We start from the raw sequence: 27,922 nt of genomic DNA on the forward strand, positions 1-27,922 counted from the left end.
AAAGCGCTGCAAGGTTTGATCCTTCTAACAAGACGTAGGTCCTCAAAAAACGTTAGAATTGAGCAATTCCTACGCAGTCTTACACACATAACAGCCAGCCACTCTTAAAGTAGAAAATCTAAAGGCCAGGTGAAGTAATCAGGAACTTTCAAAGACCACGCAACGGCACAGGGACACTACAATAGGCAAACGGAAAATTAACAGTGTTGATCTTATGACAAAACTGCATTGTTAAATTTAAATGGTAGCTGAGTAGCTATAAACATATTTGTCAATTAAAAATCCTATATTGAATTACAGATGCCTCTAGCTCTTCATGCACCTTATTTAAAGTTGTTGGAGAGCTTACCAACCCGCTTGTTCTACCAGCTCAGCAATCCTATGCAGGAACCATGTGGCAAACAGTTTTCTTGTTTTACTAATAAGGTTCAAACAAACTATGGAAGTATAAAAGTGACTCAATTTCACCTAATGCTTCAACAGATCCCAAAGGCAGACATGTTCTCAAAAGGAGCCTAAAGTGGAAGTTATCCCTGTCATTCAGAGGACAACAGAAGCCACCTCTTGAAATCTATTTAGTCTGGACCTGCTGATGATATTTGCACTGCCAGAACGTTACATGACATGGCTGAAGTAGTGGTGCCTGCAACCACAGTTATCCTGAACAATTGGATAGGTGCCAATAAAATGAAAGTGTGTGTATCAAACCGCTGCTAAGAAATCCAATATCAACCCACTCTGGGAATCCAGTTAAGGCCTATATCTCTTCTCCCTTTGATCTTAAAAACAGGGGGACCTATCTTGCTAGGTGGCTTTCAAACCACCTAGAACACAAACATCTACTGGATGAGGCTCGAAGTGGGTTTCGACCTCAGATGGGAACTGAATCTGGACTTGTCTCCATCTTGAATGAATTAAGGTGGAGTCTGGACAGGTTTCATGCACTTCGACCATTCTGCAGCGTTTGACATGGTCAATCATGCTATCATGATTGACTGTTTGGCAGACATATGCCTTTCAGGTTGGTTCTCTTCGTTTTTGTCAAGTTGAAGTTACTCGCTATCAATGACACCTTTCAGGTACAAAGTAACTCGAGTGAAATGCCGAGTCCCCCAGGGATCCTCATTATCCCTGATTTTGTTAAACATTCATGTTCCACCTTTGTTTCTTCTCATCCATTCCTTTGTATGGCATATCTTGGCACATGCTGATGGCACTCAATAAAGTGATGCATTTTTCCAGTGCCCCTGCTCTCATGGCCTGTTTTATCAAGTATACTCTGGGGTGTGTTTTGTGATCTGACATGGAGGTCAGGGCAATTGTTTCTGCTCCAAAAAAGCCAGACTAGCAGGAAAGTCTCAAGCTTCTAAGGTGTGAAACTACCAAGTGCCTTCAAGCAATTGTTTTTTTTAGAAAAAGCATTTTTATTGAGTTTTCCTTTATCAATATACACATGCAAAACTTCCCAATCTCCCTGTTATTATGAGGAGTTCCATTAAATGTATATTCAGCGAGTGTCTGAGCACCCTAAATATGGCCGACAAGATCAACCCCTACCTAGTTCCAAGTTTCAGGAGTGAGTGTCTCTTGATTCTCTCCATGGGTCCCATATATTGTTAAATTTCTGAGGCCCCAGTAGCCTTTATAAACTGTCTCCTCCAGCTGCATGAACCAGTCATATTAATAGCCAACTTCAGTACCCCACTATAGCTGGGGTGCCCCACAGTCGGACAATGTATAACTTTGCCCCCAACCTGCCAACGTTGCACCAGACTAGAGTATATTTAGGTTTGACACCCCAAATCCCCAACGTTGCCAGTGCAGGCGTGAGGCTTCCCTTTTCCCCTGTAGCTGTCACCATCATTTGAAGGGTTGGATTTGCAGGTAGTCTGTCAGTGTATGGATCAATGTGCCCCTGCTACCACACCCCCTCAAACATTTTCAACACTGATTTCCCACATTTTAAACAGCCTTGTCCTGGTGTAGCACACTGGGTGGGATAGGTTTAGTTGCGCCAGCAGGAACTCTGTCCAGATAGCCACCTCTAGCTGGTATCTGCACGCCTCTCTGCAGGCTGCATCTTCCTCAACCCCAGGACTCAGGCCTTGTTATATTGTTTTTAACACTAGCAGAGGGGTGGGGGTGGGGTGGGGGTTGAAGGTGAACAGTGAGAGCTCTATATATGTGTGAAAGGGCCTGTTTTTAAGCCGGAGGAGGTTGAACCTCTTGTAGGTGAACCATATATTTCGCGAGAGCATGCCTCACCTGCAGATATCAAATCCTTTCACAGGCTACTAATTCATACTAATTTTGCTGTGGGCCCCTCAAAGCAATTGTTATGAATTGTAGAGACTTTCTCCAAAAAATAATACGTATCTTTTTGTATAAATATAAAGACAATTGTCAGCATTCTGTTAAAATCAGTTAGGAATAGTCTTTTAGACATTGCTATTATTTTGCTCCCTTTTTTCCTCTCCCTGGCGTAGCGCTAAGATGCCTCTGTGATGTATGCTTGTGCTTAATAAGTATTTATTCCTTCATTCAAGGTAGTGAGTTTGGGTACTTATAATTGCAATGAATATACAAGGCCTTTGCATGCTAGGGCATTTCCTTTGCTAAAGTCCAGTCATAGAAGAAAGAATTCTGTAGACAGCAACCAAATATAGATGCAGACTCTGTTAACATTATTTTCTCACGTGTCATAGGTGTGGTAAAGAAAGTGGAAGAATATTATCGATCCTACGTGACTGCACCTGGAGCTATTGCAACTGTTTATAATGTCCCAGCTGAGCATGGATTTGTAAGTATTAGAAATCAATTAGGTAGGCATTTTTACATGATAATTCTGACCCCAAAGGTGTGGTCCTTGAAGCTATCTCCACACATTATATTGTATTGTAATTGCATTTATATCGCGTTTATTACCCCATGCGAGGCGTTGAAGCACTTTTTCCGCAAATAGCACGCTACTTCGGAACCCATAATGGATTAGTGATGAATTAGTATATGGAACACCACACCGACTTCTGTGCGTTCAGGATCTCCTTGTTTTATCATCATATTGTTAATATTAACTCCAGATTTGTACAGCGAGATTTATCAGCCCTGAGGGCATCCAGGCCCAGAGGGCCATGGGGGAGCTTAAGTGAGCTATTGCCTAGAGTCACATGATGCTGAGCGGAGCTGCCGTCAGGGATCGAACCGTGGCTGAGTCAGGGTGCCTTTTACAGGTAATGGGATTAACCAGGGGCATCATTAACACTCCTCTTTAGCAGCTTGAGCAGAGGCGGTGGATGAGGGCGTGGTGACTGTCCCTGGTAGGTTCTGTGAAGCATGAAACATTAAAGCTCTTTATCACTCCTTTGACTGTGATAGGAGAACCTGGTCTCCAAGAAGCAAATAAATATGATCTCTTGGAGAGGGAGGGAGGGACTGACACAAGGATGGAGGAAGAAAGGGTGGCGGAATGCAGAGATGGACAGATGGAGAGAAAGACAAAGAGAGGATTGATGCACAGATAGATGGGTAGAGAAGGGATGGATGGAGAGAAGGATGGATGATAGATTGGTAGAGAGAAGGATGAATGATTAAGAACAAAAATGGAGTGATGTATGGAGAAATGGATAGGTTGATGGATGGATGAAAAAAGTACAGAAAGGTTGGGAAAAGGGAAGGAAAGAAAGATGGAAAAAGAATGTAAGATGGAGAGGAGGACAAAAACTGAAAGAAGGATGGAGAGAAGGAAGAAAATTGCAGGAAGAGCCGTCTCACGAACGGCTGCTGGGTGCGCTTACCTCACTTCCGCAGAACTTCCTGGGACATGTTGGGGGTATATATTTTTTTCTGGTTACACCCTTCAGAATAATTTCAACTGCTGTTGACCTACTAAACAATTTCTAAGCTCCTAGAGCCTGCGTAGACTTATTTTGTGGCACAACTTTATCTCACACACAATTCCCAGAAACTAAAACGTGGTGCGGGTAGTCTCATTCCAAGTCATGTAGTGTATCCTGACCTTCTGATATGTCATTGGCTCTACACACATGGAGATGTCTACACATGGAGCTGTCCACACTTGGAGCTGTCCACACTTGGAGTTGTGCACCTCAGAAGACAGCAGAAGTTCATGAGACACACTGCTTCATTCACCGTTATTACACATGATATCCTCTTGAATGAATGTCTGATGATTGTCGCTCTTGCTTTGTAGCCTACTGACCGCTATGGAGGTGTGTGCAGCTCTACAAACTCAGACTACATCAACAACTGTAATTACAATGCTGCTTACGAGCTCCTGAACCACATCTACGGCGGGCTACAGGTAAGAAGCAATCTTGGAAATTGCTTACAATTCGATGCTCATTAGATGTCGGCATCCGGGAGCAGCTGTACATTTTCAAATAAATCCCGTTGTGATGAAACTAGGTATGGGCGGAAAATCCGTTTCGCTCGCGAATTTTGCGGATTTTCGGGAAATTCGCAATCCGCGAGATTCGCGAATCTCCCGCAAAATCCGCAAATCCGCGAGCAGCGGATTTTGCTCGCACTGCTCGCACTGTTCGCGTGAGTTCGCGGCTTCCCAGTACAACTTCGCGCCCCGCGAATAAGTGCTAAATTGCAGAAATACGATCTTAGCAAAACTGAAACTACTTGCCAGGTTCAAAAGTTCAGGCTCATCATTAGTAGCCATTTCCTGTAGTGCTTCCTGAGGGGCCCCTCCAGAGTTCAGTTGCCAGTTGCAACTATTATGTGACCCTGCTCTGAACCTCAGAATAGTTACACATATGCCACAAAGGTCCTGAATTACAGCTAAGGGAGACAAGCAGGAGCCAGGCTGGAAGTTAAAATCCATTAATCAGCCGCTAATTCATTATTGTCAGTTGGGGCAGGGCAGGTGTTGTAACTAATTTTGCAACAATGAAAGCACTTAGCAAGTGCAAAAGATCACTAATCAGGGCGCACTAAGGAAGCAGGTGCCAGCTAAAAAAATATTCTGTGACACATTAATCAGCCCCAAATTAATTCAGGTCACTTGAGGCAGGGAAGGTGTGCTTTGCTTTGCCGAAAATAATGTACACTGGACAACCAGAGGGTGTGGTGATGAAACAGAGGGTGGCATGGGTGGGCCAGAGGGTGGCATGAGTAGTCAGAGAGTGGCAGTGGTGACAGAGAGTGGCAGTGATGAAGAAGAGTGTCCCAAACAGGCTGGACACGTAGAAACAACAAGTTCGCAAAACTTGCGACCAGACAGGTAAGTTCGCAAATTGCGAAATTGTAAAAACCCTCGCGAACTGGCAGAAACACGGGCGAACACAAAAAAAAAAATCCGCAAATTCGCTGGAATTCGCGGATTTTGCGGATTGCGAGTTCGCAAATCCGCAAAATTCGCGAACACGAGATCCGCAAAATTCGCCCATGCTTAGATGAAAGCACTTCATTCATTAAAATGACAACAGTGTTTTGTGGTTGTGACTAATATGGTGTGTGGAACACTTAGAGTGTCTAAAATGTAAACTTCCAAATCCCTACTTTCCTGAACAAATTTTTGAACACCAGAGAAATTAGCTTATCGTTTCATCAGACAGCAGTCCAAATATTTAAATTCTAGAGCTTACAGTGGGAAATATTTTGACAGTAATCACTTCCCAGCGGGGATCACCGGCCAATTCAGAAGATTTCTCCTAGCATCAGAGACAGAAACACAGGTCTTTTTCGTTGCTCAGAAACATTTCAGTATAAAGTCTCTGCTTAATTCTCATGTAATTCAGGCAGTAGCTGAGGCCACAAATAGTAGGAGGTATGATTAAAACATAGAAGTTCACTAGGAAGTGGCAACATTTATGGGACTAGTTAAATAAATGTAAACCAGGAGAGGAAGAAGTTTAGATTTGCTGGTAAATGAGATGGAATAGAGAATCACAATTGAGATCATTTATCATATCTTTTCTTCTGAGTTCATCCAATATTTATTTAACCTCTTTTTGATACTAGTGGGTAATGTAGGGTTTCTGTGAATGTTTTGCCTTATTACTACTACTGCTAATAATAATAACTAGATTTAAAATTTCGAAGGACCAAAGACAACAGTTGAAATACTTCAAAAAATCAATAAATGCAACTCTGCGCAGGCTGAAAAGACTCCCAGAGAACGCCACTGTACAAGCCTTCTTGAATGAGCAAAGGGCAAAATTAAAAAGTTGGAAATGTAACATCAGCAGGGAGTGTGAGAATGCGTATTGGGCTGAACTTCTACACAATACAAAGAGTAATAATAGCGCCCGCTTCTGGAAGACGGTGAACGGGATTATTCACCCATACAATAAAGGTATTGGGTCATATATTTCAGAAGCAAACTGGGTAAATTTCCTTAACAATTATCGCTTAGTCTCTCTTATAGACAATGAAGCAAAATATTTCTCGGGCACCATACTAGAGGAGCGGACAAACTGGGTGGTGCGAATTCGATAATACCGCTGAATCAGACCGGCTTCCGCAAATTGGCCAGCACATCGCCAAATATTTTCACAATCTCCCTAATAATTGAGGAAGCCAAAGCTTCAAAACTACCTCTGCATTTATGCTACATCAAATTCAGCGCTGCCTTTGATAACGTTGAAAGGGGAAGATTGTGGGGGAAACTGGCGCAATGGGGAATACCGCAGCATATGTTAAACATGCTGAAACTTCTCCATACTGATACCTGGGTGCAGGTGAAACTAGGCGGCGGTACCCACATCTCAGCGAAAGTTCCTACAACCAAGGGATTGAAACAGGGCTGTGTGCTCGCACCGACCCTGTTCAATCTGTACATGGCTGACCTACCAAAGGCGCTCGACGCCTGCAATTCCCATTCACCAAGGATAGGAGGGAAAACATTATCCAATCTCATGTACGCAGACAACGTTGTTCTGCTCAGTCATACTTACGTTGGTCTCCAGCATTTACTGACAGAAATTATGAACTACGCCACAGAAAACAACTTAAAAATAAATCTGAGCAAGACAAGGACAATGCCAATAAACTGCAAAAAGAACTTTCATAAAAGTTGGTTCCTTGGTGGCACAAAGCTTGACCCAGTGCAGGAGTATAAGTGCCTTGTAGTCACATTTGACAAGGACGGGTCGTTTTTGCGCCATAAAGAGAACGCCAGAAGGAAAGGTCTGCTGATTGCACTAACACTGAAAAACCTCGCAAATAATCTGATGGGGCATACCCTGACTCCATTTCTGAAAGTAGCCCGGGCTAAACTACTCCCCTCAATTACCTACGGCAGCGAGGCAATGCGGGGAGGAGACGCAAAGGAGCTGGAAAAGACACAGCTGAAGGCTTACAGAATCATGTTCAGCCTTCCGTCCTACACATCACTGGCCCAAATAAGGCTGGAATTTGACTTTCTATGACAAGATCTAGCTAGGCACGGAGCTTATATCACCTGCATGCATAGGATCAGAAGTGCCACCACAGATACGTTAAATTATTTGCTGTGGCATGACATACGTTTCAACAGAACAAGGGAACCCTTAAGATATAGCATAGGGACCTTGGGCATTACATATTACAAAAAACAGTGGTCCCTATATGTGAATGGTATACAAAAACAATGATCATACACTTAAATAGGTTGCATATGGGGTTAAAAGTTGACGACGTTTCGATGCCTTTTAAAATAGAGGCATCATCATCAGGACAAGAGTTGACATTATTGTTGTCTTGGACACGAGTAATAATTTTTGAGCCTTTTCGTTACATTTAGTCGTAACTGTATGCCATCCGTAGAAAGTTCTACGTGGTTGAGACCGCTATATTAAGCTATCTGGTAAGTCGGGTGTGAACCTCGACTTTAAGTTCTCCGGTATCTTTAAATGTCCGGGAAGATAATCACGACTCGGTCGTGTAGAAGCCGCAAGGAGCACAATGGCTACTGAATAAGTGCATCGGCACTGCCGCGGGTATGACGATCCGGTCGTCATACCCGCGGCAGTGCCGATGCCTCTATTTTACAGGGCATCGAAACGTCGTCGACTTTTAACCCCATATGCAAACTATTTACGTAACATTTAATAATGCAATGGTGTGGTTTTTTGAACACTTTAAGTCTGTTTTACTGTTTTACTGAAGTACAAGTGCGCAGACGGATTTCTTGCCTCTTTTATACTTTTTTCGTTGTTGTGTCTTGTATGTTGAGGGTCACGGCTGTGACCGCTTGACATTTTCTAAGAAACACTTTAATTGTATGTAATGGAAAATAAAAACCCTGTCCGGACGGACAGAAGACATACTACTTATTAAGTGTATGATCATTGTTTTTTGTATACCATTCACATATAGGGACCACTGTTTTTTGTAATATGTGGCATGACATACAACACAGGGAGTACTCCGAAGCCAGAAGCTATCTACAGACAGCCCTAGAATCTACCAAACTTACAGTACTCTGGGACGCACAAATTAGCTATCACAACTTAAAAAAACTGGTCTGGAAAACCTTAAAACAAATCTCCTTGGTGGAAGATAAAGCAAGCTTTTCACACAGATCTCACGCCTGAATGACGCTTAATTCCTATTAAACACTGGCTTCGCAACCATATTTTAACCAGAGTTATCCGAAATCCATAAAAATGAACTTTTTAAGGTACAGAATGGGAATCCTTCAGTGCGCTCAGCATCTTCTGCCATGGAAAAGGCCACTAGCATAAGAGCCGTGCAAGTTGTACAAAACCAAAGAAGGTGACATATTACATCTAATCTGCTTATGCAAGGACCTGCACCAAGCACGGAAACAGCTTCTCAAAGAACCCTTCAGACAGAAAGGCATCCGCACCAGGAGGCAAGCAGTGCTAGCATGCTTAAATCCAGAAAACACACAACTAAATTGCAGATTGGTCAAATTTCTTATGTTGGCTGAACAGAAAATGCCCAAGATTACAAAAATCTGAACCAGGCCTGGGCAGCACACTGATAACAGGGACAATGTCCCCAACCAGTACATAATTAGAACAAACTGCCAGAAGTAAAGGGAGAACCCTATAAACAAGTGGAGAAAGCCTGACCAACATAACCACGATGACCTTCAAAAAACCCACGGAATATGTGTCTGTAAAGCACAGTATTCAGACACACAATGGCACATGCCTATAATTAACTCTGTTTTTATTTTTGCAAAGACTCACCCAATATTCGGTTTTAAATTGGGTTTTAATCTGAAAATTCCCGTGTATAAGCTAAATAGAATAATATATGTAATTTTGTATTTTATGCAGTAATATTGCAATGGTTTTAAGTAACTATGCAGGAAATAAAGAAACTTGGAACTTACATTTATGTAGCCCCTAACAGGTCTTTAGGCGCCATGTAAATAACACAATGATTTTTCTAAACTCATCTTTTAAACATTTTATCTGATGGTAAAATGTTTAAAAAGTGTTTTGTAAGTTTAACAGTCAGTAATATTGGCATAGGTTTACAGATATTGGCTCTGATATGGTGGTATCTGCAGACATCAAACGCACGGTGGGCAGCTTGAGTGGGTGAACCTCTGTAGTCTCCCCCCTCCCTCAAGCGCCTTTTAGACCCTCTGGGTGAGTAGTGCGTATACAAATTTAAACTTGAACTTGCTGTAATTGCTGTAGTTGTAAACATGACCAGCGCCTCCGCAACAGACCCATCTTCACAGCAGCCACTAAAAGGTAGTCTTTACTAATGTACCCAGGTGCACAAGCACTTCTTTCACCTCCCACTTCAGCCACCTGTGCACGCCCCAGCATAGCCTGACCTTGGGCTCCTTAGCACAGCCTGAGCCCCTCTATGTACTGCATCTGGGGCAAGGATTTGTCTTTCAGAATGGCTTGTCATGGGGCAGGCAGTCTCTTCATGCTAGGATCCTAGCCTGGAAAAGAGGTCTTTTAGAATGGGCTATTGCAGAGGAAAGCAGGGTGAAAATGGTCAGAACAGACCCTAATTTCCTAGATGATTTAGGATTATGGATTGCAATGCCCAATATGTTGACGTTAGGGGATGGGAATGGGTGTGGGGTGGAGGTTACTGTGGTTGAGTGATTAGTACTGTAGTGAACTGTCAATGGACCCTGTGATGACTTCTACACCTCTTTTTCCGTTTGTCTTTTCCATGCTGCCTGTATTATGGTTTATGCCTGAACATATAAATAGTTTTTTTTAATGCTCAGATCTTTCTAAGATAGAACACATGACTATTGGGCTTATTCTATGAATACACTTTCTCACTGTCTCCAGCCTGAGACCTGTATGTACATTCGAGTGTGCTAGTTAGTTACATTTTTAACTGCATGTTTTTCTTTCCATGTTTTCAGAAACCTTCCACTTCCCATGCAACAAATGGAAAGGTAAGTTCTTGCTTGTACTTTATTGGGCGATTCTTGACAAATCACTGCATCAGTCCTTGCCTGAAAATCAGTGTTGTAACTGGAGAAAGTCCAATTGGGTTCAGCAAAAAAGGGGAAAAGTCATGAGCACAGAGCCAATGACGTTCAGCCTCGGCAATATTTTTTCAAACAGTACTTTAATGATTTTAAGTTTAACATCTATTAACATTTAACCAGCAGTTACCTCCATTGGATATCTCCGCACATCAGCGCATACATAAGCTTCATCCAGTAATAATGTCCCCCTCACCTGGCCAAAGACCTGAATCTCGTCCTAGCCTCACTTTGGTGCTGGTTCATTCACAGGTCACTGAGCTCTGGAATCGTACCTGACTGCCTCAAAGTAGGCTAAGTCACGCCACTGCTGAAAAAACAGGGCTAGGCACTGAGGATCTGAATAACTTCAGACTTTTATCGAACCTACCTCTTTTGTCCAAGATCTTGGAAAGATGTGTACTCCCTCAGTTGACTCAACACTTGGATAACATCAATCTCCTAGACCCCCATCAATCGGGATTTAGAAAAGGCTGCAGTACCGAATCCGCAATCCTCAATTACATAGACGATCTACTCAAGTCACTTGACTCGGATCAATGCTGCCTTTTCATACTCCTAGATTTATCGGCCGCATCCGATACAGTTGACCACAAATTGCTCATAAAGGTTCTACAAGAAAGGGCCGGTCTTCAGGAGACGGTCCTCCACTGGTTCTCTTCCTTTCTCCACAACCGCTCACAAAGAATAAAAATTAAAAACTTTGAGTCCGATCTAGACCCCGTCATCAGGGATGTTCCACAAGGGTCAGTGCTCTCCCCTCAGCTTTTCAACATTTACATTGAACCCCTCACCACTCTACTCAGGAAATCCAACATCCCCTTTCACTTATATGCAGATGACATGCAGATCTATCTGGAAACCACTTCAATTGACGACATCCAGAGACTTAACACAGAGCTCAAGGAGGTTCAACACTGGCTCACAAGTAATCACCTGAAACTCAACTAAGAGAAAATGGAAATACTCCTCATCTCCAACAAAGATAAAAACCCCAGATCGAAGAATGGCTCAAAGCCATTGATGCCCTCAATGGTAACCTCACAGCAGATAAGGTAAAATCTCTAGGGATCACCCTCGACCCGAAACTTGGCATGAAGAAAGACATCACAAGAACTGCTAAAAGTACCTTTCTCAATCTGAAACTACTATACAATCCTCCCACCCAAAGACCTCCAACAAGCCACCCAAGCACTGGTGCTAACCAGAATAGACTATGAGATTGCTGCCCTGACAGGGAAGCAAAATCTCACCTCGCCCCCTGAAGACAACCTTCAATGCAGCTGCCAGAATGGTTACGGGAACTAAGAAATTTGAACACATCTCTCCCGCTCTCAGAGAACTTAAATGGCTGCCAGTTGAGTATGAACCAGCTTTAGAACAGCCTGTCTCACGCACAAAGCTCTGCACACAGGCAAACCGGAATACATGGCCTCCAAACTCAAAAGGGCCGGCCAGCCCAGAAACCTCAGGAGCTCCAACTCTCTACTACTCATCCCGCTAAAAACTCGCACGCAGAAAAACACAGCCAAATCTTTTGCTGGAAACGCACCAAAAATCTGCAACTCCATCCCTCCCACATCAGAACAACCCCCTTGTTTCTAAAATTCAAGACACTACTCAAAGCTGTCTTCCTCGACAGCTCTCGAACGAACAGATAGAACTAAGGAAGTTCCTTAGCCGATGCTCCACCTTACCTTAATTTGGGACCGATGACACTGATTCGGATCAAGAAAACTTTCTGAGTACGAACTAATTGATCAATGAATACGCTTGGATGATCGTCTAGTTTGTCTTGCACCCTCCTCCCCTTTGCCCCTTCGCTTATGTACCTGTTCCCTACCCGGCGCGATCCCTCACGCTCTACCAATTACCTGTAACGTCTATTTGCACATTATTGTATATGCTGTAAAGTGCTCTGATACCCCTGGGTCCAGCCAGTGCTATATAAAACTACTAAAATAAAAATAAAATAATGTATCTCTATTCTCTCAGGTAAATCTGTATATGTTATAACATGGTGTCATGATGTTAGTGTCACTCTACTTGAGGAGGAGGTCAACAAAGAAATGGCAATCCAGTGTTCTTACGAGCATCACGACCACTTACCATCGTTAAAACCCCCTTAACTCTTGTGCCTTCAATTCATCTGCCCATTTGCCCCATATCCTCTCATTATTTTATGGGCATCCTATGTCTTTATATATCTACTTCTCTATTATGATGCATTTGTCCATAAGTGTTACCCATTCGTGAACACAATGCGTTTCTGCACTCCGCCATCTCTGCGGGATATCCCTTATGGCTACTGCGAAAGCCAGATTTATTAGATTTTTAATCTTGTTGGGTTTATCTCACCCTATATGCCTAGCAACACCAAGGGTGCTTCCATCTCAAGTGTAATGTTGGTGTCCCCTTCCAGTAGTTCTGAATTTAGATGCATTCCAATATATATGTAAGAATTTGTCCTCCTCCTTCTAGTAGTACTGCTGATTCAGAACTGGTTCTGATCATCCAGGTCCTGATCCTGCTGGTTTTCTCAGTCCTGGCCTTCTAGTTCTTCTCAGTTCTCATTATCATAGCCTACACTCTCACTCCGGTCCAGGTTCTCTTCCTCGTCCTTTTGGTAATGCTCCCATTCCTGCAGGACCTGAAGCGCCACAACTTACTCCTAGGCCAGGATCAAAGATCCGAGGTACAGCCTTTTTGTGGATTTAGTCCTTTCTTACAGAGAATATTAAAATGTATTACTCTTTTCTGTTCCTCGCTTTTTATATGAACCTGTGGAGTCTTTCGAGAATTGGTGTGTTTGTCAATCTTTTTCAGTACCCCTTTTTTCCCCACCGACTTAATTGATTCACTCGTGCTTTACAAGTCTTAACAATTACACCAGAAAATCATAATTAATAGTTAATGTTAGCCTGAGCAGTGATGATACTCAGAAACACTTTCTGGCTCCCTTCTTGTGAATAATGCTTGGATTAGTAAGAAAATAAAACTACTAATAAATGCTCTGACGATTTAGATTTTGTTGGTAGGATCATGTTTGAATAACTGGGCTTAAGTGGTCTGATCTTTCTGTCTAGGCACCTGCACTCCTACTGTGTGTTGTGGGAAAACCATTGTACTCTAATTAATGACCATTTCCGCTTGGCCCATCATTAGCAACAGTCAGGTAGAGGCTTATTCTTTCTAAAACTGTAAAGACTCATTTTTCCACCATTGTCCTTCCTGCATATGGTTGGAGCAAAGCTGTAGTTTCCTAGGCTGACTATTCAAACAATGTTTACATAAAATTCCTCCTCTGTCTTACCAAGACCATGTGGAATTCCAAAGAGGCAAGCTCTTTTCGTTAGGTAATAGATATCCAATCAGACCTGTTTTCCAGGACCCTGCATTGGTTGCTGGTCTCCCGTTGGGACGATCTTCTAATGCCTCTCTTTTGTTTACCTGGAATTTTATTGGAATACGTCTTCCAGTTCTGAGGGTGGAACTCAAGAGTCCATTCTCCCACATTGACACTACATTCATTCTCCTCAATACAGTGTTTATGAAAAGTATACAATGATAATGAATGGTAGTGAAAGTTGTATTTTTAGGTTTCGCCTGCACAGCGCTTGCGCTGTGCTTGAGAATCTATTGTTTTTAATATAGACTTAAAAGGGACTTGCATCCTGCTGCCTCTCTGTCTTGGCTTCTCATTGGTTATTGTGCATGCCACTTACCTTTCCTCCATTTCTATTGGCTGTAGCATATTTTCCTGCATTTACCAATGCTTGTCCTCTGCCGAAATACTGTTAATGTCTGCTTTGGTGGAACTATATTTTCATAAAGTTTTCTTGCAGCATATTTATATACCAATTTATCACCAGAAGGATTAAGTGATTTGCACAGAATCACAGGATAGGATGTGGTGCGGCCCTGCCGAAAACAGTCATATTGCTGACAATACACGTAGAGCAGGCATTGGGTCTGCCCCTTTTAACCATTGGTTTTCTTTGAGCAGCATCTTTCAGCCGTAGGCTTCAGACTTTGTCAATGTAGTCTTGGCTCAGCCCAGTGGGTATTCATCTCTCAACTAATGCTATTGAGTGTTTGGTTGTATCTTTCCGCCTCCACTTGAGTGCTTGCATTGATATGCATGAGGGAATACTCTGCAACTATATCCCTTTCTGTTCCCTCCAGGTCATTATCTCCTTTGTTTCTCGCTCTAATAGGCTAATGCTTCATGCATGAGCACATTAAACCTATAGCTATTGGCTTTACCAGTGCTTGTTTAATGGTGTTTTACTGCCTAGTTGCAGGATTGAAGTCAAAGTGGGCGACAGGTGGAATGTGTGGGTTGAAACCCTATGAAGGGCTGCACCCCATTTCTCAGGATTAACAATGTATATGTGCGTTTTGTGTTGAATTATTTGTAAGTGTTTTTTTACTATCCACTCGTTATCAAAGTGAGACAATCCCTCCCTCCACTTGGAACCCTGTTCCTTCGCTTCTGTCAGACTCAAAGTTCATTGTCCTGAAAATAGTAAGGGGCGTGAAGACACCACTCCTAGTGAAAAGTGATGCACTCTTCGAAATCAGAGTGCAAGAAGATTGCCAAAACAAACCCTCGTCCTAGGCCCAGAGATAAAGATTGGGCTCCCCCTGAGCAGACTCTTCATCTGAATGCATGCTGAGTCTGGATGGAGGAAAACAGAACCTTCACGCCTTCATCAGTCATGATGAAGGCGTGAAGACTGTTTGATCTCCGAAAGAGTGGCACTTCACCCCCAAACACTGCCCATGCCACCGTGGAAAGATGTGCCTGTTCGTATAAGGGCTGTGCAAACATAAGGCCTGCTATAGAGTATGACCCATGGGTTCATATGTCACAACGTGACAGATAGCCTGTCCGCCTTACTACAAGTGAATTACATCCTGTTGTAATAGGTACTTGTAAGACTCTGAATCAGGCCCATGACATCTAATCGCCTTGCAGAACTTCATGCGTCATCCACTGTTGGTGCATCAGATGGCCAGAGGTGACCTTGAAACTAGTGGGAGAACAAGTGCACTGAGTAAATGCCTTCTGACTTCCACCATCCACAATTTTGCTCCGGGGAAAACAGCAGCACACTTAAGTATTCGTTTAATGTAATGTTGGCGACTGAAGAATTCACCTCGCAGTACGTTGTGAGATGGCACTCCAGTTGCTTATTTGTAATCCTGTTTGAGCTTTATTAATTTTCTTTCTTTATGGTTAAATCTGATTGTCTGGGCAGTGTTTACGATTGCTCATAATTAAATTGAAAGGGCTATTTATAAGCCACCGCATTACTTATGCCAACAGTCCCATTAGTGATGTTTGAAACAGTTTTTGCATTCAGGTTTACCAATAACAAGCTTCACTCCCGAGCCAGGAGAACACTGCCAGGTGCAGAGCATGGTGCTTGAAAATTGCAAGTTTCCACCTGCCTCTTTGTCATCTGGGCTTTATTACTTGTATTACTGTTGGGCGAATGGCAACAGGGTTAAGAAAGAAATAACAATTCAAAAGGGAGGCTGCCAGTTTTTGCTGGCTCGACACTGCTGTAACATCCTGCTGCCAAACCCAGGGATAAAGTTGGCAGTGATTTCCTTTACACACCAGATGGGGTGGGCCAGTGCCATCTCCGCGCCCGGATTAAGCCACGGAGCCTGCTGAAGGTACTAGGGCCACACTTGAGAGTTACATCATTTCCCTCCTCTCTCCATTAGAAAAGCGGATGTATGACGTTAGCACGCATACTATTACCACGCATACCATTACAACGCGGTATTTACAACGAATACCGTTACAACGCATAGCGCTTTGAGGTGCTGGATAGTGGTAAGTATAATTTTATATTCCAACTCCAGTCCCCGTGGACACTAGGGAAGGTGTTGGATATAAAATTAAACTTATTCCCTATCCTAGAGCGCCCCCCAGCGCAATGCGTTGTAATGGTATGCGTGGTAATGCCTGCGTTGTAAGGGTAGTGCGTGGTAAAAAATGCGTGCTAAACGTTGTATACCCCCAGGGAGGCACCCTTCCAGTAAAACTTTCCGCCTGCCCTTACCACTCAGTGATCACAGCACCAAGGCCTTCATTGTGTTGCTAGATGGGTTGACATGCAGATAAGTAGCCTGCCGCCCCCAAAACTAGTCCCGCCCACAAACTCGCGGACCGCCCCCCTCCCTTGCTACCCTACTGAAAAGTACCCCTGTCAAGTTTAACTTCTAATTGAAACTCCGTCTGCTGTCGCGGCCATCTGTCTGGAGAATCCCGTGTGAAGGATACTTAATGCGCGATGTTGAGGATCGCTGGGCACGTGCTCATAGTGTAACACACGCAAACTGTATCTGCCAGCACTGACTTATGTTACTGTTCATATGCACGAGTCAGAATGGCAGCACCGAGCAGCACCTGTTGACTTCAAATACATAATTTCTAAAAGTTTACCAGTCTCTCCAGGAACATCTGTATTCAGTTTACTTTCTGGAAGAAGCTCCGCAATAATGTTTCAACATCAATTCTCTAGTCTGGAAGATTTTGTTGTTGTTTTTGTTTCAGTTCCGTTTTCCACACGCACTGATTTCATAGCGCAGCAGTGCCTCCTAGTGGCGTATGGTGGTATCTTTTCTCTATTACAAGTTCGTGTGCGACATGAAAAGGAGTTAGACGATCTTCACAGCCAGGTGCCAGAAGCCTCCTATATCTAACCTACGTATGGCAGAACCCCCAGGATATAGCGGCATGGATTAGCACATTAAGCGGCACAAATATGGAAATTTAGCGGCATTTTTGTAATGGAAGAACCTTTGCTACCAACATTAGTTCTGGGACCTACACTTTGGAACTCGAAGGGATAATAACAAATCAGTCCTAAAGGCAGCTCTGCTATTTGGAGTGCCACATGACAACGCTCCCAAAATTTTCCATAAGACGCTAAACCAAAACATTATCCACAACCTTTCTAAGCCATTTCTAGGTCTGTACAACATAATTATCTCAGCAGTCGACCATTACCGTGAACACTATGCTGCTTAGCAATACGAGTCCACATAAAACATGAGTACAGTGGCCTCTCTCATGGAGCTAGCCCATAGGGCAAGTTTGTAAATATGACCACCTTCGACCCATTCACAACCCAGTCATGAATACGAAAGCTGCCTTATTAGAGCTGTATACATATTAATCAGAAGGGACAACGGTCTACATACATAGTCATGAAGGGAAACATCTTAAAAGTCCTCTTCGCTATCATTTTGGTTAAAAACCAGTGGATCACAGAGACCCAAAGAGAGTCTCCTAGGTTCACCAAAAGACTACCCCAACACATCCATATGGATATTAACCATCGCTACAACCATATGAGCTTTTCCACTACTAAATGAAAGCCTGAGTGAGTGCATTTGTTTTCCGAAAGTGATGAAAAAATATTTTTTCCACAGTAATCCAATTGCGATTCCACTATTATAAAGGCCATTTTATATGGCTGGAACTGCTGCCTGAAAATATGAATTTAATCAGGAATTCTATTCGCACGACACAATAGGTTTAATCTAGGATACCGTTTTTGGCTTCTTTCTATAGATTTAGTAGGCAACCATGGTCCTAGTCTCGGGATGTCTACAACGCCCTTTACTGAATGACTTATACGCCAATCAGGAAACACCTATTCTATGGAGCCGACGGAGCAACTTAAAAGCAGCTCCGGTGGTCCTACCCGGTAATATTCAGGATGGTAGGGACTGCAAGAAGCACGGAGAGACTGCGCTCCAAGTAGGTTTTGCAAAACTTAAGACAGCGTCACTGCACGTTATACTGCTAAAAATGGCAGGAGTAGTAAACCTTGTGGCTTGACTTATTTTACAGCCATTTCTCATTTCTTGTTGCTTTCACAGAGAAGACAGCCAATCCCCCTCCCTTTTTTGATGTCAATATAAGGTAGACAAACCCTGCTTTGGATTGCAGCACAAAGCATTTATTTGCACAAGTAATATTTTATTGAGAAGGCCTAAAAAGAATGTGTATGTATAAGTGAAGGGATACCCGTGGAGGGGCATACTTTAAAGATTTTAATATTGTTCCGCTGCTAATTTATTTAAGTAACAAATGCAGCAGCGCACAAACAAAACTTGTAAACAAACAAAAATCACTGCAGCCACGGTAGTCTCATATTTTACAAAAACCCACATGCAAAGATTCAGAGCATTTAGAAACTTTGCCTCGCAACGGCACATTAATATTAAGCGGGGATATATAAATATATAATCCCTTGCAAATGTTTCTAATTCAAATATTGAATTTCCTGACTAACATACAATCAATCAATCAATCATCGCATTTATAAAGCGCGCTACTCACCCAGAGGGTCTCAAGGCGCTGGGGGAGGGGGGTCCGCTACTGCTCGAACAGCCAGGTCTTGAGTCGCTTCCTGAAGGCGAGGTGGTCCTTGGTCAGGCGGAGGTGGGTGGGGAGGGAGTTCCATGTCTTGGCGGCGAGGTAGGAGAAGGACCGTCCCCCTGTGGTGGCTCTTCGGATGCGGGGGCCTGGGTGACCGTCTTCCTGGTCTCGGTGGGGAAGTGCTTGCACTGTGTACAACGTCAGTATTGTAGATCCCACCCTTTCTTTGATTTTTTGGTCTCGCCAGTGTATTAAAGGAAGTGTAAATACGAGGTAAATACTTTTGTAATAATTGCGGGATTTTTACAAAAGTGCTCATTTCGCGGGCACTTTTGCAAAAATCGTGGAGTTTTGACAAAAGTGCCGATTTCGCAGTAAACTGCGAAATCCTGGAGGGTCTGGTATGGGCAACATTGAATTTGTCTTGTGCCTATATGTTTAATGCCAGTGAAAAAAGGCTTGTCGTGCAGCAAGACATGAGCCATCGTTGGTGCATCATTGAATGTTTCTTATACCTACCTACATGTTAGATGCCTTGGATGAATATGGTTAAAGAGATCCCTAAAGTCTCTTTTTCAGCAAAACATTACATCCTTTTTAAGGTTTCGCCATTGAAGCACTTGTGCTGTGCTTGTGAAATCTATTATATTTAATAGAAATCTTAAAAGGGGCTTACATAAAACCCTTGCTTGTTATTGGTTTGTGTGCTTACCACTTACTTTTTCTCTGTTTCTATTGGCTGTAGTATACTATTTCCTGTTGTTCCTCGTGTGTTTCTCTTTTCAGTCTCCCGTGGCCCAAGTACTGTTTTAATCCTCTTTGGTGGAACTTCTTTTAAGCATTGTCAGCACCTTTGTGTGCTTTGTGGGAAGTCAGTGCTCTGAAGGCAATGCGCACTCACCACTCCCCCAGGGCCAAAGCAGGGATTCATTCTAGTGCTCCCTTTTGAGCAGCACAGTCACCAGCCCCCCTTACTGAAGCAGGAACCCCCTCTAGTGCTCCCTTTTGTTTGCACACGTAGCAGCACACTCACCAGTCCCCCCGAGGCAGAAACAGGGACCCACTGTAGTGCCCCCTTTTGTTTGCAAAACAAGCAACTTGTCAAGCATCAGCAGCCAGCGGAATCAACGCATCAGAGGCCAGCGCTTGTTTAATTTGTGCATAATGACTTCATTTTATTAACTGTTGTAGGGCTCTTGATTAAATCTTGAAAATGCAGACACCGAATAACTTGTTGTTTCTTGTTACATTCTTCGACGGACTGCATACAAGTGCATGTGTTCGCACTATGTGGTCCGTCTTCCTGCACCGCAATGACTTTTATTTATTTATGTTTATCAACTTCTACCTCGACAATCAGCAAGACCCTCAACTCCACCTCCCTCCTGGACAACCTCACATCATCAGACTCAAACAATTCGACTCAGAACCAACGCACTCAGCAGGACACAACCTTGATCCCATCTTCACAGTAGGGAACTCCATCAACTTCAGCCAAACCTCCGAAAGCCCATGGATATATCACCGCTGAGTTCACTTCACCTTCAAAACCAACACCTCCCACAGATACCCGCACCAGCTCCAGCGCAGGAATTGGAACAAGAATATCAACGACCAGCTTACCGCCGCCTTCAGCAGCTACGCTCCCACAGCCACTGACGATGACCCTACCACCGCCGCCCAAAGGCTACACAACTGGATCACCAACTGCACCAAGACCATCACACCCCCCAAGAAAGCCTCCTCTTCCTGGATTTCTCTGTGGTCTTCTATACAGTCTCTCATCACACCCTAGCCCGCAGACTCCATGACGTGGGAATCCGGAACAAGGCCCTTGATTGGATCCGCTTCTTTCTCTCCAGCAGAACGCAATGGGTCAGACTCCCTCCTTTCCTGTTAGAACCCACACCTGCCATCTGTGGAATCCCACAAGGATCCTCCATCAGCCCGACCCTGTTCACTGTCTACATGGCCCCACTCGCATCCATCGCCAGATCACACGGACTCAACATCATTTCGTACGCAGACGACACCCAACTCATTCTCTCCCTATCCAACGAACCCAACACCACCAAGCAAAACTTTCAAAATGGAATGGAAGCAGTCGCCAGGTGGATGAAGAACAGCTGCCTACAACTCTACACGGACAAAACCGAGGTGCTCATCATGGGCCCATACCAGACGCCTGGAATGACACCTGGTGGCCCTCCACCCTCAGGAACCTCCCCTCCCTTATGGACCATGCACGCAACCTCAGAATCATTAGGGACTCCAAACTCAAAATGGACCACCAGATCGACCCTGTCACCACTACCTGCTACCACACCCTCCCCTACTCCGAAAGACCTTCAACTGGATTCCCCCGAAACTCAGGAAAACCGCCCCCCCACGCCCTCATCAGCAGCAGAATGAATGGGGGCAATGTTCTCTACGTCAGGATCAACAAGAACCTCACCCACAAACTCCAGAACGTCCAGAACACTGCCGGCTGATAAGTCCTCAGCCTTCCACACCACTGCCACATCAGTCAACACCTACGGACACTACACAGGCTCCCCGTCGAGAAGAGAATGGATGGAGTTCCGTGAACTTCTGGGGCTGTGCCACCCCCTTTCTCCCCCCCTTCAGCACCTTCAGACCCTTTCCGGGTGAGTAGATGCGCTCTATAAACCCTTTATTGATTGATTGAACCAATCTCTGCTCTGTGTCTTCTATGATTTTTCACTTTGACTTTCAAGTTCTCAGCATGGCATGTCGAAGGAAAGTAGGAGGGACTATTTAAATTTACATGGGAGAAACATTCTTTTTATAGGTTTGCTTCCAATGCACTTTATAAACCCTTTAAATGTGTTCCAAAGCAATATAAAGCAGCAAACGAAGTGTGTAACAGAACATTGCAGTAAGCACAGGCATGTTAGTCATGATAATATTTGCCAAATTTGTTAAATGCATTTTTGATGCATTTTTGTGCTCATGCATGGACCAGTTCACCCATGTTCCAGCTTCTATAATATAGTAAAGAGCATTACCTCCCGTCCCTCCCTCGCCTTCCTTCAGCACAATTGAGGCCCCGCCTCCCACCCAGACCCACCCCCAGCATAAAAACTCTGCCCGCCCCCACCTCCACCTGTTTTTTTCTGTCTCCCTAGTGAGACTTACCTTTCAGCTCCTCTCTGTGGCAGTGCCGGGGAGTCTTCGGTCTGGTTCTCTGCTACGGCGGTGACCTCTGCAGCGTTCTCCTGGCTGAGCCTCCTCTCCTCGTCTCCCTCGTGGTATGGGGGCGGAGCGGTGGCTCAGGAATCCTCGGCGGTGTCGGCGGTCCTCCTGTGGCTGGGGCTGCGTTTCCGGGTCGGGCTGTGTGGCTGCCTCCTCCCGGTGTGCTATCTTCCCGGAGGCCAGGTAGGGCGGGTTTCGGCCCGTTTTTCCTATTTTGTATCCTGCTTGGGTGGTTCTCTTGCCCTGCGGTGCGGCCCTTGGTGCTGTGGCTTGGCGGCTGTTCTCGTGCCTTTGGTGGCTCGGGCTCTCGCTGCCTGGGGTGTGTCTCCGGCCACTGCTTCATGTTTCCTTGGGTGGAGCCCTTGGCGCTTGTCTGCCCCTGGGTCGCTGGGGGTTGTTGGGGCCTGCTGCCTCTTCCCTACTGCTGATTCTCCGGTCCCCCTGGGGTGCCCTGGCCGCATGGGCTCCGTGTGGGGGTGTTCTGCCTCTCGTGTCTGCTTCTGTTGCTTGACTTGGATGAGGCTGCTCTGTCCGGTGTTCTGGGGTTCGGCGGGTGGCTTCTGTGCCCTCCCATCTTCGTCCTGCAGCTCCTGTTCGGGGCTGGTTCCTGGGATTTGGGGGGTCCTTCTGCTGCCTTTGGCGTTGCGTAGGGCTCTGGGTTCTTGTCATGGATTTTTCGCTGAACTCATGCGCTGGTCGGGGGATGGGGGGGCTTTGCTCTTTTCCTGCCGGGCTGGAACTGTGGGGTTCTTTCTTTGCTGTTCCCGGCCCTTCTGGTTAGGGCTTGACCTTCATGCCCGGTGTGGTGTGTGGTGCTGTGGGTGTGGCATGCGTTGCCCGTGCGTGGTATTTTTCCATGCTGTTCCCACTGTTGTGCGCTGCTCTGTCCACGGTGGCCTGCCCGGCTGGCGGTTGCCTGTGTGACGTGCCGTGGCGGTCTCTCCTCTGCCCTCTGTGTTCCTTCTGCGCTGTGTTGGTCCTGGAGGGTTTTCAGGTCTCTTTACGCACTCGGTTGGTGTCTGGGGTTTCGCTTCTGTGCTACTCATCCCTCTCTTCCTCCAGTGGCTTTGCTTCTTGGTGGTGGTCGCCCCTTTCCTCCCGTTGTGCTGCCGGACTCTGTCCTGGCCGTGCTGCTTGGTGGGTCTGATGTTCTGCTTGGCTGCTGCTGTTGCGCTGGTTGGCCTGTTCTCTGCTTCTTCTGTGCCCTCCTTGATGTTGGGTTTCATGGAGTTGGCATCGGCGGCTCGTGGTGGCTGGGTGTCGCCACCTTGGGCCCTCTGTTTGCCTTGCCTGGGATGGGGCGTCCTGCCTTTCCCGCGTGCCTTGCACTGGGGCCTTTCTGTTCTCCCCGCTGTGGGTGTCTCCTCTGGCTTTCGGGTGATCATGGTTTTGGCCTTTTGTTCGCCCTGGCTTGCTGCCTCCTTTTCTTGGTGCCGTGCCCTGTTGGGTTCCTGTCACTGCTGTCTGGTCGATTCCCTGTCTGTGGGTGGTCGTCTTTGGCATTTCCTCCTCTGTGGCTGCCGGACGTTTCTGTTGACGGGGTCCTGTGTGCGGTGGTTCATGGGTACTGGGTCAGCTTGGTGCCGGTTCTTCCAGTTCGTTGAGGGTTCCTCTGCCGGTGCCCGTCTCCGGTTCCTGCTGGGTGGCTCTCCTGGACTGGGTGTCCTGTTTGCTTGCCTTTTGTTCCCTCTGCTGGGTTCCTGTCGGTGGGGCTCGGGTTTGAGGCCCGCTCCGTTTTCTTGCTGGGGCTGGGGAGTCCGGCGGCTTTGTGCCTGTTCCGGTTCTCCTGGGGGTCTGCTCCTGGCTTCGGCCCGATTTTTGCTGGGACTGGGGTGTCCGGCGACTTTGTGCCTGTTCCGGGAATCCTGGGGGTCTGCTCCTGGCTTCTGCCGGTTCCCTTCCGTGTGTTGGCCTTTCGGGCGGCTTTTCCGCGGGCTCTGCCTGGTGGTTTTTGGCGTGCCCTGGGTTTTTGGGGGGGTTGCTTCTCTCCACTTCCCTGATGCTGCTTCTTTTCTGCGTTTCCTGTGGTTCTCTGTGTGGTACGCACGTTTCTGGGTTGCGTCCTTCCCCTTCGGCCTCGGGCCTTCAACCTGGGTCTTCCGGCATGTCCGGTTGCTCTCGTGGCTCTCCTTCTTCCGGCAGGGGTATTCCCTCTTCCTTCTCTGGTCAGCCTCTTGCGACTTACGGCTGGAGTGTCTTTTTGCTCGGTCTGTTCAGGAGGTCCTTTGTGGTTCTTCTGGTGATCGGGTATTTGGTGGCCCAGGGTGTGTCTTTGCTGATCCCCTCTCTGGGCCTGGGGTTTGTCGGGGTGCCGTCTTCGGGCTGTGCTCAGCCCCGTTCCCTTGTCCGGGTGCCTGGTCTCTCTTCCTTTGTGGGTTTGATCCTTTTTGTCCCAGGGCTCCTCGGGCGGTCCTGTGGCTGCGGGTGCTGGGGCACCTGGCTTCTGTGGTGTTTCTGGTTGCCTGGGCTTGTTTTTTTCTTCTCTGCCTGTCCGTCTGGCTCCTGTTGGGTTGGTCTCCGGGGTCTGTTGTCCCTGCTGCCCTTGTCGGTCCATCCCCGGGGGTGCTCTCCTGGTGGCTCGGCCTCTGTTGCCTTCTGGATGGTTGTTCGCTGGCTCTTCCGGCTCCGCTTGTGGTGGCTTCGGTCACCGGCCTGTTCTGGGCTTGGCTGGGGTCGGTTCGGGTTCCGGTTCTGGTTCCTGCTGCTCTCCCGAGGGTCCTCTTGCTGGCGACTGTTGTATCGTTGGGGCTTGCCCTGGTGCCCTTTCGGGGGTCTCTGCGGTTCTGTGGGTGTTGGCTCCATGGTCGTTCCAGTGGCTTGGTCCTCTGCCTCGATTGGATGGGTCCTGTTTCTGGTCCTTGTCCTTGGTTGCCTGGGTCCTGTTTCTGTGGGCTGGGTGCTGGATCTGTCGGCTCTCTGCCTTGGTGGGTGACCTGTGTGCTGGCTGTTCTGCTTTGTTGGTTTCTTACTCCGTCCTGGGTTTTCTCACGACCTCCCCTTCCCGGCTTTTCCGCTGCTCTGGCCTTTCCTGTGCGGGCTCCCTGGGTCTGTGCTCGGGGGTTGCTGCTGCTCCTCGTTGGTCTTGGGCTCTTTGTTTTCCTCTCCTGTCCGGGCTGTGTTGCGCTCGGTGGAGGTTCCTTCCGGTGGCTCCGTGCCCTTTGGGGTTTCGGGCTCTTCCCCTGGGTTCTGTGCGGGGTTTGTGCCTGCTGCCTGATGGTTGTGCGCCTGAATTCGACTGTGTTGGGGGTTCCGGTCTGGTTGGCGGTGGCTTGCGGGCTTCACGTCGGTCCTCCTCTTGGCTGTCCTGTGCTTGGTGTGTGTGGGCCTTTTGGGCCTGGTGTTCTGCTCTGGGTGTTGTTCCCGTGGTGCTGGCCTCCTTTTGGTGGGGCGGTTACCTCCTGCTGGGGCTCTTCTGGGGTTGTCGGTGGCCCCTCTGCGAGTGCGGTGGGCGTCTTTCTGGCTTCTTGGTGCTCCTGGCTTCCTTGCGTGTTGCCTGGGGTCTGTTGCCTGGTTGTTTTTCCGGGTCTGCTGTGTTTCTTTCCCCACCTTGTCCGGTCCTTCCCTTCGGGGTCTTTGCTCCTGGGGTTGGTTGTCCTGTCCGGTCTTCCCTCTGGGCCCCTTGCGGGTCTTGGGTTTCGGCTCTTGCCTTTTGGGTTTGCCCCCCCGCGTGGGCCTGGTCGGGTGGCTGTCTGGCCTGCTGCGTGCGCTGTGGCGGCCTGTGTTCCGGTTCTTGGTCCCGGGTTCGTGTCCTCTGGTGTCCTCTTGGCCTTTCGTCCTTGGGGAGTCGGCGTGGTCGGCGACTCTGCTTTGGACTGTCGTCGCCCCTGTGGGGCACTTGGGGCTCTTGTGGGCCCTGTCTGGGCCGTTTCCCTTCTGTCTGGGCTGTTTGGATCTGTTGGTTTTGGGTCTGCTTCCGTCCTTTGTCCCTCCGGTGACTCGACGTTTTGGCTCTGTCACGGGTTGGTTTGCCTGTGTTCGGTCCTGCTCCTTCCTTGACTGTGGCTCCTTTGGTCGGTTTGACTGTCCGGCCTCTTTTTCTGTGGTGCCTGCTGGTTGTGGTGTCCTTCCGGGTGGAGGACTCTGTTTGTTCGCTTTGGTCCGGCTCCGGTGTTTGCCTTCCCCCGCTCCGTGGGGTTGTTGGTTTCGGTCCCCTGTCTTGGTGGCTTTTCCTCTGGTGGTGGTTCGGGCTTCTGAGTCTTGTCCTCTTTGTGAGGCCAGGGATGTGGATCTGCTGTGTTTGGGGCACTGTTTTGTGTTCTTTGTCGCTCAGTTGTCTTTCTCTGTTTTCTTCTGCTTGCTATGTCCTCAATTGTGCTGAAGGAAGGCGAGGGAGGGACGGGAGGTAATGCATCCATTTCTAACGATAATGGCATTACTCCTAGTCCTACTCCCTCGCCTTCCTTCAAGGACCCTCCCTCCCTCCCGGTGCGGTACAACTGAGTGCTAGCTCAGCTTGTTTGTGTACAGGTGGAGGTGGGGGCGGGCAGAGTTTTTATGCTGGGGGTGGGTCTGGGTGGGAGGCGGGGCCTCAATTGTGCTGAAGGAAGGCGAGGGAGTAGGACTAGGAGTAATGCCATTATCGTTAGAAATGGATGCAAATTCTTACCGTGTCCTTAAGGATTTTTGTATGAAGCATCAGCTTCCTGCATAACCTTTCCTTAAGGGCATATTTAAAAAGGCAGGGAACGTGCACTTGCTTTTACACATGAGGAATAATGTGAGCAGCTGATGAAACAAAGTGAGAGGTACCCCTTAAAAAAATTCAAGGGAAGTAGGGTTAAACAACCAATACTGAGAAGAAGTTCCCTTGAATGAGATATTCAATAAAACAACTTAATTAACAAATCAATTAGGACAATAAAGTTAAGAAAATTGTACACAATTTATTAATATTACAAAATATATTAAGAAACACAAGTGGGCAAGAGCGCCACTGTACCCAAATAAAAACAAATAAATTGGAGGAAAAATTGTTAAAACGGTTTTTTGACATACATGGAGATCAAAATCGACCAGCAATATTGATACAAGGAAAGGGGAACAGACAACAGTACGACATCCAATTGTTACAGTACTAGGTGTACATTCAAACTCAATGTGATAACCATGTGCTGTGCACAGTTTTTATATTGTATCAACACAGGTATCCGAGTCTAGGAATTGTACTTGAAAATGCGTCGATGCGTTTCGGTGGTTGAAATAGTTGTGGACCACCTTTATCAAGACTCTATCTTTTGTCTGTCATGTATCTGGGGGTCAAGAACGATCACCCTAAAGAGTGAATATACAGAGGGATTAAAATTGATGTAACATCATATTTTAGTAAAAACAGAAATTCACAAGTATTATACATTGTCAAAACCCTTTTTCTTAACTATGCATTTTAAGTTTATAACAATATTCACCTTTTAGTCAGAGTGTACCCAATATAATTTAGAAGCTCTATCTTGATGGTACAACATGGCTGCTAAAGAAAATTGTCGATGAAAAACATTTTACGGGGACAATCCACCTAATGTCCCTCAACATTGTTTCACTAACAGTATAAAGTGACGTTTTTTAGAAAAACAACCATTCTGTAATTTATCCAAAATCTTGTTTAGCACATACAATGATACTGTTGGTATCGGTCTCAGAAAAATCGCTACAAAACATATGGCATTGTACAATAGGCATTTGGCATAGAGACAATGTATTGCGACAATTTTCGGCGATTTTCTTAAAACAAAGTACTATAAATAATAACATTCAGCACTAGAAGCGGTCTGGTATATAAATGCTCTAAGCTTTTGTTAAATACGGGTCCCTGTTAATTAGATCCTTAACTGGAGGTTTAAAAAGAC

The 27,922-nt window shown here is 46.2% G+C and overlaps 1 protein-coding gene across 3 annotated transcripts in view; it reads left to right on the forward strand.

Annotated features, from left to right (window-relative positions):
• LOC147733896 (uncharacterized) overlaps positions 1–27,922 on the forward strand; it is a 254,485-nt gene that overhangs the window by 34,056 nt on the left and 192,507 nt on the right. For all 3 annotated transcript variants that reach the window (XM_086952795.1, XM_086952796.1, XM_086952794.1), the window contains exons 4-6: positions 2,706–2,800; positions 4,211–4,321; positions 10,328–10,360. In XM_086952795.1, coding sequence (XP_086808921.1) covers positions 2,706–2,800; positions 4,211–4,321; positions 10,328–10,360 — 239 coding nt within the window. The remainder of the gene's footprint in view (positions 1–2,705; positions 2,801–4,210; positions 4,322–10,327; positions 10,361–27,922) is intronic.

Source organism: Lissotriton vulgaris, chromosome 1_2, assembly GCF_964263255.1.
Source record: "Lissotriton vulgaris chromosome 1_2, aLisVul1.2, whole genome shotgun sequence".
Classification (NCBI taxonomy): domain Eukaryota; kingdom Metazoa; phylum Chordata; class Amphibia; order Caudata; family Salamandridae; genus Lissotriton; species Lissotriton vulgaris.